This window comes from Marmota monax, unplaced genomic scaffold (genome assembly GCF_021218885.2).
Source record: "Marmota monax isolate L192 unplaced genomic scaffold, Marmota_monax_Labrador192_F-V1.1 WCK01_AAM20220418_F8-fsc00237, whole genome shotgun sequence".
NCBI classification, from domain to species: Eukaryota; Metazoa; Chordata; class Mammalia; order Rodentia; family Sciuridae; genus Marmota; species Marmota monax.
This window is the reverse complement of record NW_026694627.1, coordinates 1770472-1780989: the sequence shown is the minus strand read 5'-3', so window position 1 is coordinate 1780989 and position 10518 is coordinate 1770472. Positions and strand designations below refer to the sequence as shown.

The window sequence follows — 10518 nt, the reverse complement described above, 5'->3', positions numbered from 1 at the left end:
GTGTGAGGTGGACTCTGCCCGGGCTAGCTGGTCCAGGAGACGGAAGCCTTGAACCCCCTCCCAAGAGGCTCCACAGAGGCCGGGTTTCAAAAGTTGTCACCCAATGGGGCTGGCTCCACGGCCAGATGTCTCCCAGGCCACCAGGGCATTGGACTGAAACTGCCTCCATCCAGACCTGCAGGTCTGTGGCTGGTGGGGTGCAGGAAGGATGGGGGACAGACCTCAGAGATGAGGGACTCAGGAGTTTCTAAAGACTTCCCACGGGAGGGTGAGACTGGGGAGAAAGCAGCTGAGTGGAATCATACACCCAGCATGGACTGCTGCTGCATGCATGGGTTTCTCTGTGGCTTAAGAGATGGAGCACCAGTTGGGACAGCAATCCAGGGACCTCCTCAGGGGGGCTGGGGCCACGTGCTTTCGTCCCACTGCCAGCGGGCGTCACTCCAGTCATGCAGAAGCCAGACCACATTTATTCACCTCCAAAGGAGGCGGGCAAGGGCCTGTGTGCTGGGAGCCGCGGTCAGACAGGCCCGGGAGCAGCGCCCAGGGAACACAGGGTGGGGTGCAGCGGTTGGAAGGAGTGCGTGCGCATGTCACCGAGGCTCAGCTCTCCTGGAGGAAATCGCCGCCGCTGTGTGGGCCGAAGCCTGCAGAGTAGGCGTTCAGGCGGCAGCGGGACCGCCCTACACGCTCTCTGGCTTGGCCAGTAGAAGCCCCGACCACCACAGATCGCTCTGGGGTCGCAGGGCCGGGGCGGTGGACACGAGCACGCATGCGCGCGGGCCCTCGGCTACTTGGCCACGGCGCGCCGGCGCCCCCGTGTGGCGATGGCGGGAACCACTCGCCTCGCGGACAGAAGCTTGGGAGTCTGCATTGCAACCTTTCTGATGAAGGGGTCTTGAGGGCCTCGGAGAGTCCATGGGGTGATTGTCTAAGGATGTGTGAGTTGGGGATCAAGTGAAAGTCGAAGGGCATGACACCCCACAACAGTAACAAGTCACCTCTGGACACGCGGTGGTCTGAGGTTCAGAGCAGAAGGTTCAGAGCAGAGTTCCCGGAGATGGGGACCTGCTCTTCCTGAGTTACCGAGTCTAACACTGTGCATGGCATTCAGCAGGTACTCAATGAATGATGTGGGATGAATGGATGAGTGTGTGGCCATCTGTGTGTGCAAAGGGATTTGAAATGGTGACCGGAATCTGTAGCTGGATAGTCGTGATGTCATCAACACTGTCTGACTTTCTGGCAGGTGACTCCCACCCTTGGAAAGAACCAGTATCCACGGCCAGCAGAGATGCCTCTGAAGGCTGTACCCTAGCTGCAGCTAAAGGGTGTGACAGAGGGTGACTTCGGCTCTACCCAGGGCAGAGCCAGGTTCTCGAAGGTTTGCTCCTGGGGTCTGCAAGCTCTGGGTTGGGGCTGCCGGTCCACGTGTCTCCAGCCGTGCTCATAGGTCAGGCAGAACAGAGACAGGGACAGAGGCGGGACCAGATGCCCAGCCTGACCACGGCCCCTCCTAAAGTCACTTCCAGATGCCCGGGGCTGCTGGAGGGGAGTCCTGGCAGGCTGGAGCATGCTGGGGAGAGGCCAGGAGCCCCAGGAGGCCTGTGGGCACAGGGGTGGGGAACACGCTCCCTGCATTTTGTTCCCTGCCCACTAGGCCCAGACCCAGGCCACAGGCTAGGGGCTGAGGCTGGGGAGGAGGTCCAGGCCAGGCTCACAGCCCACAGGCAGTGTGGCAGCCTCACTGGGCGGGATGTGGTGGGTCACGTAGCGCTTCCCCATGAAGGAGCCGATCCGCAGATGCTCAGGGGCCTCCTTGGGCCACCACAGGCTGGAGCTGAACAAGGGAGGAGGAAGAGGCACTATGTCCCTTGTGGGTGGGGGACTGCTTCCCCTCCCCGCACCCTCACCCCAGGGCCTCGGCTCTCCCTCTCCGCCCTTTCTAGAACTGGCCTCTTCCAGGTAACCACTCTGACTGCCTATGCTGGCACCAGTTTGCTAAGACACCCACGAGCTCACAGAGAAACGTAAGGCTCAGGAGAGAGGGGCCTTGGCAGAGGACACAGTGAAGGACAGGGCCAGAGGGAGGCAGGCCCCCAAACCAGTCCTCAGGGGAACTACTGGATCCTCATGGCCTCCGAGGTGACAGAAGGACAGGTGCAGTTCCTGCACCCTCCCTGCAAGGAGTTGAGAACCAACCACAGTGTGGACAGGAGGCTTCCGGGGGCCAGGGCCAGGGCCAGGAAGGGCTGTGGGTGAGAGAGGGCCCATGGGGTGTTGCCACTCACAAGCGCACTGTAGAGGCTGCTAGGAAGGCCAGGAGCAGGAGGCCAGCCAGGGACGAGAGGATGGAGGCGATTACAATCATACAGCTACTCCGCCGCCCCGGCCACGTGTCAATGGAGCTTGGGGCCTTCCCTGCACACAGGGCTCTGTCACCTCCCTCTCTCCCCATCCACCGTGACACCTCATAAACCCAGACAGCCTCCCAAGCCCACCCGTCTGTTCATCTCAGCGGTAATCTGTCACTCCAGCCTGACCCTGGGCTCACCTGCTGGGCTTGTCCCTACCCCTGCCCCACACTGCCCGGAACATGGCAGGCAGAGTGGCTGCAGACCTCCAGGGGACCATATTACCTGCTCCTTGGAACCCAGCATTCAAGGTCTTCAGATGACAAGATTCCCCACCCCAACTGCCTTAGCAGCCGTCTCCCCGGCAACTCCCTTCCCAGACACTCTGGTCTTTGCACATGCTTGGTGGCCCGTGTTCACCCTCAGGGCCCAGCTCAGAGAAGCCCCTAGAACCTTCCATTCCACCCCCAGCCAGCCAGCCCTGATGCTGACTCTGGTCTTCATGCCCAATCCCTTCTCCCCACACCCAGGAAAGGAGGCCCGGGCCTGGGTCCCACAGGAAGAGGAAGATTTCTGCCTGTGACAGGAGCTGGTGGGGCACCCAAGGGTTGGCAAACGCTTGGGGATTGGCAGAGCCAGTGCCCCTGCGGAAGATGAGCAGGTGGCCCAGAGAGGCCGGCGAGCTCCCTGAGGACAGAGGAAGTCCCAGCTCCCAGGACTACCTTGGTGCAGAGTGATGGGATCTGACCACTCGGTCTCAGCCGTGGGTGCGCCACCGACGTCCATTAGGAGGAACTTGACACTAGAGAAAGGGAGCAGGGGTGAGACTCGGAGGGCTCCACTGCCCTGGACACGGTGCCACCTTCAGCAGAGTCCCCAGCGGCCCTCCTGTGCTGGGTGGGGCCCTTCTCATGCGCGGGGACCAGTGGTAGTCTGGCCCTACCAGGAGGACCTGCCGAGGCCTCTCTGGGCATGTGACCTGCACCAGCAGTCTCCATCCATCTGGGCAGTGGCTCTGGGCAGGGAGGAAGGTCTCAGCACCCTCTTACAAAGGCACCCAGGCCAAAGGCGGGGAGTCTTGGTCAGGGCCTGCCCCGAGTGCAGAATCCAGAGGTTCTGTGGGCAGACTCAGTGTTTTTGCTGGGTAGGAACTCTAGACCATCTTGGGACCCACCGAGTAAGGCTAGAAGCCCAGCGGGGGTGGCTGTGGGGACGGTGGCCCTGCAAGGGTGGCCGAGGGGGCAGAGGGAGCAGGGAGGATGGAGACACTCCACCGCGACCTCAAGAGGCCCCCTGACTGAACCCCTCTGGGGCCTCCGGAAAGGCCTCTTTCTGCCTGGTACCCAATGGGACGGCACTATTGCCCCCTCCTCCAGAGGAGGGAAATGGAGACCAGGAAAGGGGAGGGGCTCGTGCCACCCTGCAGTTGGGACTGGGCGGGGCGGTTGGGAGGGGCCGGCTCTGCACCCTGCCTCCCCAGAAGCTCCTCCTGCCCGGGCGCAGCCCAATCCCAGTGCAGTGGACGTGTGGGGGGGGGGCGGGGGGAGGCAGGCAGGGTGGAGGGGGACCACCCACCTGTAAGGACCAGGGCCAGGGAGAGGGACGTTGCAGTAGGGTTGCTGGTGGCAGCCGAAGTCATTGCCCACCCGTAGCAAGGGGGAGCTTCCACTGACACCCACTGGATCCTCACAGGGCAGCTGGTCCAGGGACAGGGGCAACGTCATGAAGTGGCGATCGGTCAGCATCCGTGGGGAGAGGGGAATGTCAGCCAGGGTCTGTGGGTTCCTGAAATCCCTGGAGGCTGGAGGATGGAGGGTGACAGGGGCAAGAAGGGAGGGACAGACCTTTTCCTGCTGACCAGGAGTCTTGCCTCCACCAGCCCTCAGCCACCTGGCCACGGCCTCCAGCCCTGACCACCTCCACCACCCCCCTCCCTGTGATTCTAGACAAAGCAGACTCTGCCATCCCCTAAGAGCCCCCCCCCCCCCGCTGAAGCCCACCTCACCTCCCTCGCCACACCCACCCTTCCCACTGCTTCCAGCTGCACCCAACAACTGGGGGTACTGGTGAAGGGTTCCCTCTAGGCCCTCACCCCTCTCCCCAGGCCCCCGACCTGCACCACACACCATTGGTGAAGGCCACCACCAGCCAGATCGTGTCCTTGGCGCTGGCGTGCCCATCAAACACACAGCGAGGCTGCTCCAGGGAGAACGTGGTGGCCGTGACCTTCCCTTCCAGGTTCCAGGCTGTTATCTGTGGCTTGTAGGGGATCCGTTCTGTAGCCATGGGGGACAAGGGTGAGCAGTGGAGAAGGGCTTGAGGGTCCTGGAGGCCCACTGCCCTGAGATTACCAGACCTGACTCAAGGGGATGGGCTCCGGGGTTCAATCTCCCCAGCAGGTGCCCCCAGCGCCTTGGGTCTGGCCAGGTGCATCCATCCCAGGACCCCGACTCACCCAGGCTCAGGCTGGTTTGGAAACAGCTCAGCACCAAGAGGAGCAGCAGGCAAGGGCAAGGCTGCCTCCCAGGGGGCCCCATGATGGCCAGCGGAGCAAGGGGAGCTCAGGGGCTGGTCTGGCTGCCTCAGGCTGCACCCCACCCCCAGCACGTTGGGCCTGGAGGAGCTGGTTAGTCAGGCTGCCAGGAGGGCAGGAAAGACCTGTAAATGTGAATGCTTCCCTGCCCAGCACCCACCCCAGCAGTCCAGCCCATCAAAGGGAGGGGGCTGGCTGGGCTCTGGGCCCCCAGATGACCACCAGGCAGGCCCAGAGCCTATGTCAGGAAGGGGGCCCCACCCAGCCTCCCAGCCCTGGGGAGGAGGGCCAGCCTCAGGAAACCTGGAAGCAGGGCAACATATCTGAGATTCCTGCACCCTGGGTGCCAGGAGCTTCCCTCTGACCTCCAGCCCCACCCAGGGAAGGAGTGGGGGGCAGAGGGCAGTGCAGCCCCGGCCTGCCCACTCCAGCCCCCAGACAGCCTCCCTGGCCCTGCTGCCTTCTCTGGGCCCTGCCACCCGTGAGGCTCCCTTTCCCTTGTCCAAAGGAGGACTTGGACTCCAGGAAGGGACGTGGAGCCCTGGACAACTGACGGACAAGCCCTGTATTTATTTAGTTCACTTTGTTTTTGTTAGTACTGGGGATTGAACCAGGGTGCTTCACCACTGAGCCACATTCCCAGCACACCATCCCCCCTTTTTCTTAAAGACAGGGTCTTACTAAGTTGCTGAGGATGGCCAGGGACTTTCAATCCTCCCATCTCAGCATCCCGGGTCACAGGGATTAAAGGTATGCGTCACCAAGCCGGGCTTAGGTATATATTTTTAGATAGAACTCACAAACTCTAAAATTCACAGCTAGGTGGTTTTGTTTTTGCTTTTCGTACTGGAGACCAAACCCAGGGGCACTTCCACTGAGCTGAATCCCCTGTCCTTTTTATTCTTTATTTTGAAACAGGGTCTCACTAAATTGCTCAGGCTGGCCTTGAACATGTGATCCTCCTGCCTCAGCCTCCAAAGTTGCTGGGATGACAAGCTTGCGTCACCGTGTTTGGTTAGATGGTTTTTAATAGTCACAGGGTTGTGCAGCTATCACCACTAATTCCAAAACGCCATCACCCCAAAAGCGTACACTATGCATTCAGCAGTCACTTCCTGTCGGGCTGCTGTCACCACCACTAATCTGCCTGCTGTCTCCATGAACGTGCCTGTGATGGGCATTCCACAGCAATGGGATCACACAGCATGTGGCTGCATCTGGCTCCCCTCAGCATCCCTGATGTCCATCGCACACAGATACATAAGTATCCATCAGTCGTTAGGTGCCTGTTTCTACTTTGGGGCTATTACAAATACTGTTGCCAAGAACATTTGCAAACATGTTTTTGTGTGGCCATGATCTAGTAATCCTAGCCTGGGTAGATCCCTGGGGTGGAACTGCCCAGTCACATGGTCCCCCTTTTGAGGAACTGCCTGTTCCCTAAAGCAGCTGTTTTACATTCTCCCACTGCTACTTTGTCTTAAAGTGGTTTTGACCAGTGTTTCTTCCACAAAGCCACTGGGGGTGGGGGTGGGCCCCTTTCCACATGCTTGCCGACCATCCAGAGATTTTTTTCCCTTTTGCTGTTCTGGGGGATGGAACCCAGGGGATTCAGCAAGTGCCCCCAGCGCCTCAATGTAACACCATTGAGTTATATCCCCTGCCGCCCCCACCCTTGATGTTTTTTAGTTGTTGATGAACCTTTATTTATTTATTTACATGTGGTGCTCACACATGCTAGGCAAGTGCCCTACCACTGAGCCACATCCCCAGCCCCTCAGCAGTTTTTTTCTGTGGTGCTGGGGATTGAACCCAGGGCCTTGTGCATGTGAGGCAAGCACTCTCCCAACTAAGCTACATCCCCAGCCCCCCTCAGCCCATTTATAGTCAGGGTCTAACTGAATTGCCAAGGCTGGCCTCTAACTTGTGACTTTCCTGTTTCAACCACCCAAGCAGGTGGAGGTGTAAGCAGGTGACATTGTGCCTTTTTGTTTTGTTTTGTTTTGCAGTGTTTGGGATCCAACCTGGGGCCTTACACATGCTAAGCAAGTGCTGTCCATTTTTTAAAAATTTGTTCTGATTATTTATTTTTAAATTTGTTCTAATTCCAGCTCAGGAAGGCTGCAGCATGAGACTGGGCTTTGGTGTCCTGTGAGCCTCTGCAGCTGTGCATGGCCACCCACAGCTCTCACATCTTGGCTTCTGTTCCTTTTTCAGGGCCCTGAGCACCTGGCTCAATTTGTGTGTGTGTGGGGGGGGGGGGCGGGGGACTAGGACAAGACCAGGGATTTAACTCAGGGGCACTTGACCACTGAGCCACACCCCTAGCCCTATTTTGTATTTTACTTAGACAGGGTTTCACTGAGTTGCTCAGGGCCTCACTTTTGCGGAGGCTGGCTTTGAATTTGCCTTGGCCTCCAGAGCTGCTGGGGTTACAAGGGTGGGCTATTGTGCCAGGCATTTTTAAATTGAGTTTTTTTGCTTTTTGGTCATTTGAGGTGTTGAGAGTTCTTTTAATATTCTGGATGAGACCCTTATTAGATATGTGATTCATGAATGCTCTCCATCCTGATTCTGTGTCCTTCAATGAATGGTGAAGCACCAAGACGTGAGGGACCAGAGGGCCAAGTGTGGGGCTTGCCTGTGATCCTGGCAATGCAAGAGGCTGAGACAGAAGTATCATTAGTCTGAAGCCAACCTCAACAACTTGAGATCCTCAGCAATAAAATGGGCTTAGATGTAGCTCAGTGATTATTGTCTCTAAATGTATTAATATATCCATCTTGGTATTGTTTTGTAAAGTAGAATTTTTGCTGTACCAGGGACTGAACTCATGTGTACATTACCACTGAGCTACATACACCCAGGGCCTCCCCAAGTTGCCCAGGCTGGGCTTGAACTTGAGATCCTCCTGCCTCAGCCTCCTGAGTAACTGGGATTACAAAGGGCTCACAAAGACCTTTGTAATCCCAGTTACTCAGGAGGCTGAGTAGTGGTGCCTCTAGTCCATCACAGTCATAACGTGGCTCTGCTTGTCCCTTAACTGGGGACAGATTTCCTTGACTGGGGACATCTGCTCCTTCCCCCACAGGGGTCAAGACTGAGAGGATGGCCTCAAGACTTCCCGGCTGGTGCTCCGCCTGGGCCAGTCACTGAAACTTTGACCCTCTGTGTCCTCATCTATAACCCAGAGACAGCAGCACCTGACCAGTGTTATGTAAACCAGGGCCACTGTGGATGAGCGGCTGTGCAGGGCAGGGTGCTGTGTGCTCCCCAGCTTCTGCAGACCGCCCTTTACCAGATGGGAGCTGAACAAGCAGTACACATGACGCCCTGGCGCAGTGGACATGTACGGGGCCTGTGCATGGGGGGCAGATCCCCCTCACACACTTGCATCCGCTACAAACACCAAGAGCCTGTGGACTTTGGCTACAAGGCCTTTATTGCAAACAAAATCTGAGGTATAAGAAGCTGACTCAGAACCCACGCCTGTCCAGCCAAGGGAGGGGTGGTCTGCACTCACCCCACGCCAGGCCTGGGCGCTGGGGCCCAGGGCTGCCCTCCAGAGCCCCAGGGCCCGTCCCTGCACTGAGGTAGCTGCATCTTGGCCCCCACAAGGACAAGGCCCCAGGGCTGCCGACTCCCACAGAACTCCGCCACTAGGAGGGGGAGGGCAGGCACAAGCCTGGCCCCTTGCACCCTGGCACACGTGTGCCCCACAAAGGTTCCGGCCTCTCAGCAAAGGCACATTCCTGCCCGCTACCCAGGGGCAGCTCAGGCAGCCATGGGGCTGGGCAGCTGCCAGGTGGCCATGGGGGGTTGGTGGGTCACTGCTGCTCCAGGCAGTCCTCGGTCACCCCCTGGGCGGCCAGCTCGGCCAGCACATTCTGCAGGTAGTTGGGGTCGGGGTAGCCATGGCCTGTCACGTTGCGGTCCATCTCTGTCTTGTGGTGGATCTCGTTCCACACCACGGTGTCAGTCTCGCCCGTGGTGCTGGACGTCCCAACTGTGAAGATCAGTCTCCTCTTCCAGGCCACCTTCAAGAGCTCCAAGACCTGCCAGAGGAGAAGGGAGGGCCCATGAGTGGCACCCCTCGGGCCCTGTCCCTCTGCTCTTGCCGGAGATGAGCTCACCCAGGCCCAGCCCTGGATCCCATCTGTGGGGCCCCCAGAACTCCAACTGCTGATGGGATGGCCCCATAGGGTCTCCCGTGGGCCCTGGCCACAGCCCTGCCCTCCCCACCTTGGCAGCCACCACCACTCTGCAGCCGCTCCAGCGACGACCCAGCTGCCACCTTGAGTCTTCCCTCCCTCCTCACTGCCCTCCTCATCCAGCCACGGAAGAGCCCAGCCACGAGGTTGGGGTGCAGCTCAGGCCTAGCCTATGTGAGGTCCTAGCCTGACTCCCAGCAGCACAAAAATATAGAGTCCAGCACACACCTCCCAGCAGCCAGAGCACTTTCTCAAACTGGAGGACCCTCCCAAGGCATGCCTAGAAGGCAGCCAGCCCAGCATCCCACCGCCTCCCCCTGGGGCCTGGACCCAGCTGTTCTATCTGCCTGGAAGGCGCTTCCAGACTTTCTCATAGCTGCACAGTCCCTGTTCAGGTCTCAGTGCAGACAGACCAGCCATCTGACCCCATCCCACCCATGGGACGTCCTGACTAAGCAAGCGCCCTAGCCGCACCCTAGCCTCTCCTGGATCCTGGTGGCCTCTTCCTGGATCCACAGCAATGCTTTAGAAAGGAGTGGCAAACACAGTGGCCCACCCCTGCTGGCCCACTCCCCGGGGGTCCTGGTGGGCCCCATCTTCTACCACATTAAGGTGAATCCAGCAGAGCTCACGGCGGTGGGGGGTGATGGGGGCAACGGGTCTTCACCTTGCGGCCCTGGGCGTTGTCTGGAAGGTAGCACTGGCGGGGAAACCCTCTGGCAGTGAACGGCTTTCCTGGATTGGGGTGCTCAGGGCCCTGAAAAAGGAACAGATGCCAAGATGTGAGAGCTGTGGGTGGCCATGGACAGCTGCAGAGGCTCACAGGACACGGAAGCTCAGGCTCATGCTCTAGCTTTCCTGGCCAGCTCAAGTGACCCAATGACTCTGGTCCCTCAAAGACTAAAGTGAATGTGGCCTCCCCCCATGAACGCCCTCCCTTGAGCCTGTGCCAATCTGTCTGGCACCACCACTGCCACTCTACCCTGCAAGAGCCAGGACTGACCCTCTTCTGCTCTGGGGATGCTCTAAGCACTGGGTTTCCTCGGATCTTTCTTTGTGACCCTGGGGGCACCCCTCCACACCCTCACTGGGTGGCACCTTGCTCCAAGAACTGGCTGGAGCAGTGTGGCAGGGGAGGGATGGTGACAGCCTCCTGCCCTCCACCACAGAGGCTGCACCGCCTACAACTCAGTCCCCTCCCTTGGAGGTGCTGAACTGATCGCGAGATAGGAAACCTGGGGGAGAGCACGGCTCCATCAAGGCTCCACACAGTGGACCCCATCTGGCTCCGGCTACTCCTGCCCCAGGCTTTCCTCTAGGACCTGTGCTTGCATTGGCCCTGCCACGTCCAGCCCAGGCTTAGTGGTCACTGAGTAGGTCTCTCGGGAACAGGGCCCCACCCCACTCCCTGGTGCCTGCG

General features: G+C 59.2%; 2 protein-coding genes across 9 annotated transcripts in view; both read right to left on the bottom strand.

Moving 5' to 3' along the window:
* Positions 1 to 450: 450 nt before the first annotated feature.
* On the bottom strand, positions 451 to 5031 carry Upk3b (uroplakin 3B). Its single transcript, XM_046422776.2, has 6 exons — positions 4810 to 5031; positions 4481 to 4630; positions 3930 to 4155; positions 3077 to 3156; positions 2292 to 2421; positions 451 to 1840 (listed from the first exon to the last, which is right to left on the bottom strand). Exons 1-6 carry the CDS (start codon positions 4889 to 4891, stop codon positions 1681 to 1683), a joined length of 828 nt encoding a protein of 275 aa, XP_046278732.1. The 5' UTR covers positions 4892 to 5031; the 3' UTR covers positions 451 to 1680.
* A 3277-nt stretch (positions 5032 to 8308) lies between these two features.
* Dtx2 (deltex E3 ubiquitin ligase 2) overlaps positions 8309 to 10518 on the bottom strand; it is a 32440-nt gene continuing 30230 nt past the window's right edge. For all 8 annotated transcript variants that reach the window (XM_046422764.2, XM_046422765.2, XM_058572231.1 and 5 more), the window contains 2 exons: positions 9766 to 9855; positions 8309 to 8942 (listed from right to left, as the gene is read on the bottom strand). In XM_046422764.2, the coding sequence (XP_046278720.1) occupies positions 8715 to 8942; positions 9766 to 9855 (318 nt within the window). In that variant the 3' untranslated portion in view covers positions 8309 to 8714. The remainder of the gene's footprint in view (positions 8943 to 9765; positions 9856 to 10518) is intronic.

Excerpts from the sequence above, each read along its gene's own strand:
- Upk3b (XM_046422776.2), bottom strand. The coding sequence starts at position 4,891 with ATGGGGCCCCCTGGGAGGCAGCCTTGCCCTTGCCTGCTGCTCCTCTTG. Across the intron at positions 4,631-4,809 it reads CCAAACCAGCCTGAGCCTGG|AACGGATCCCCTACAAGCCA; the intron begins GTGAGTCGGGGT and ends CCATGGCTACAG. Across the intron at positions 2,422-3,076 it reads TCCCATCACTCTGCACCAAG|GGAAGGCCCCAAGCTCCATT; the intron begins GTAGTCCTGGGA and ends CCCTGTGTGCAG.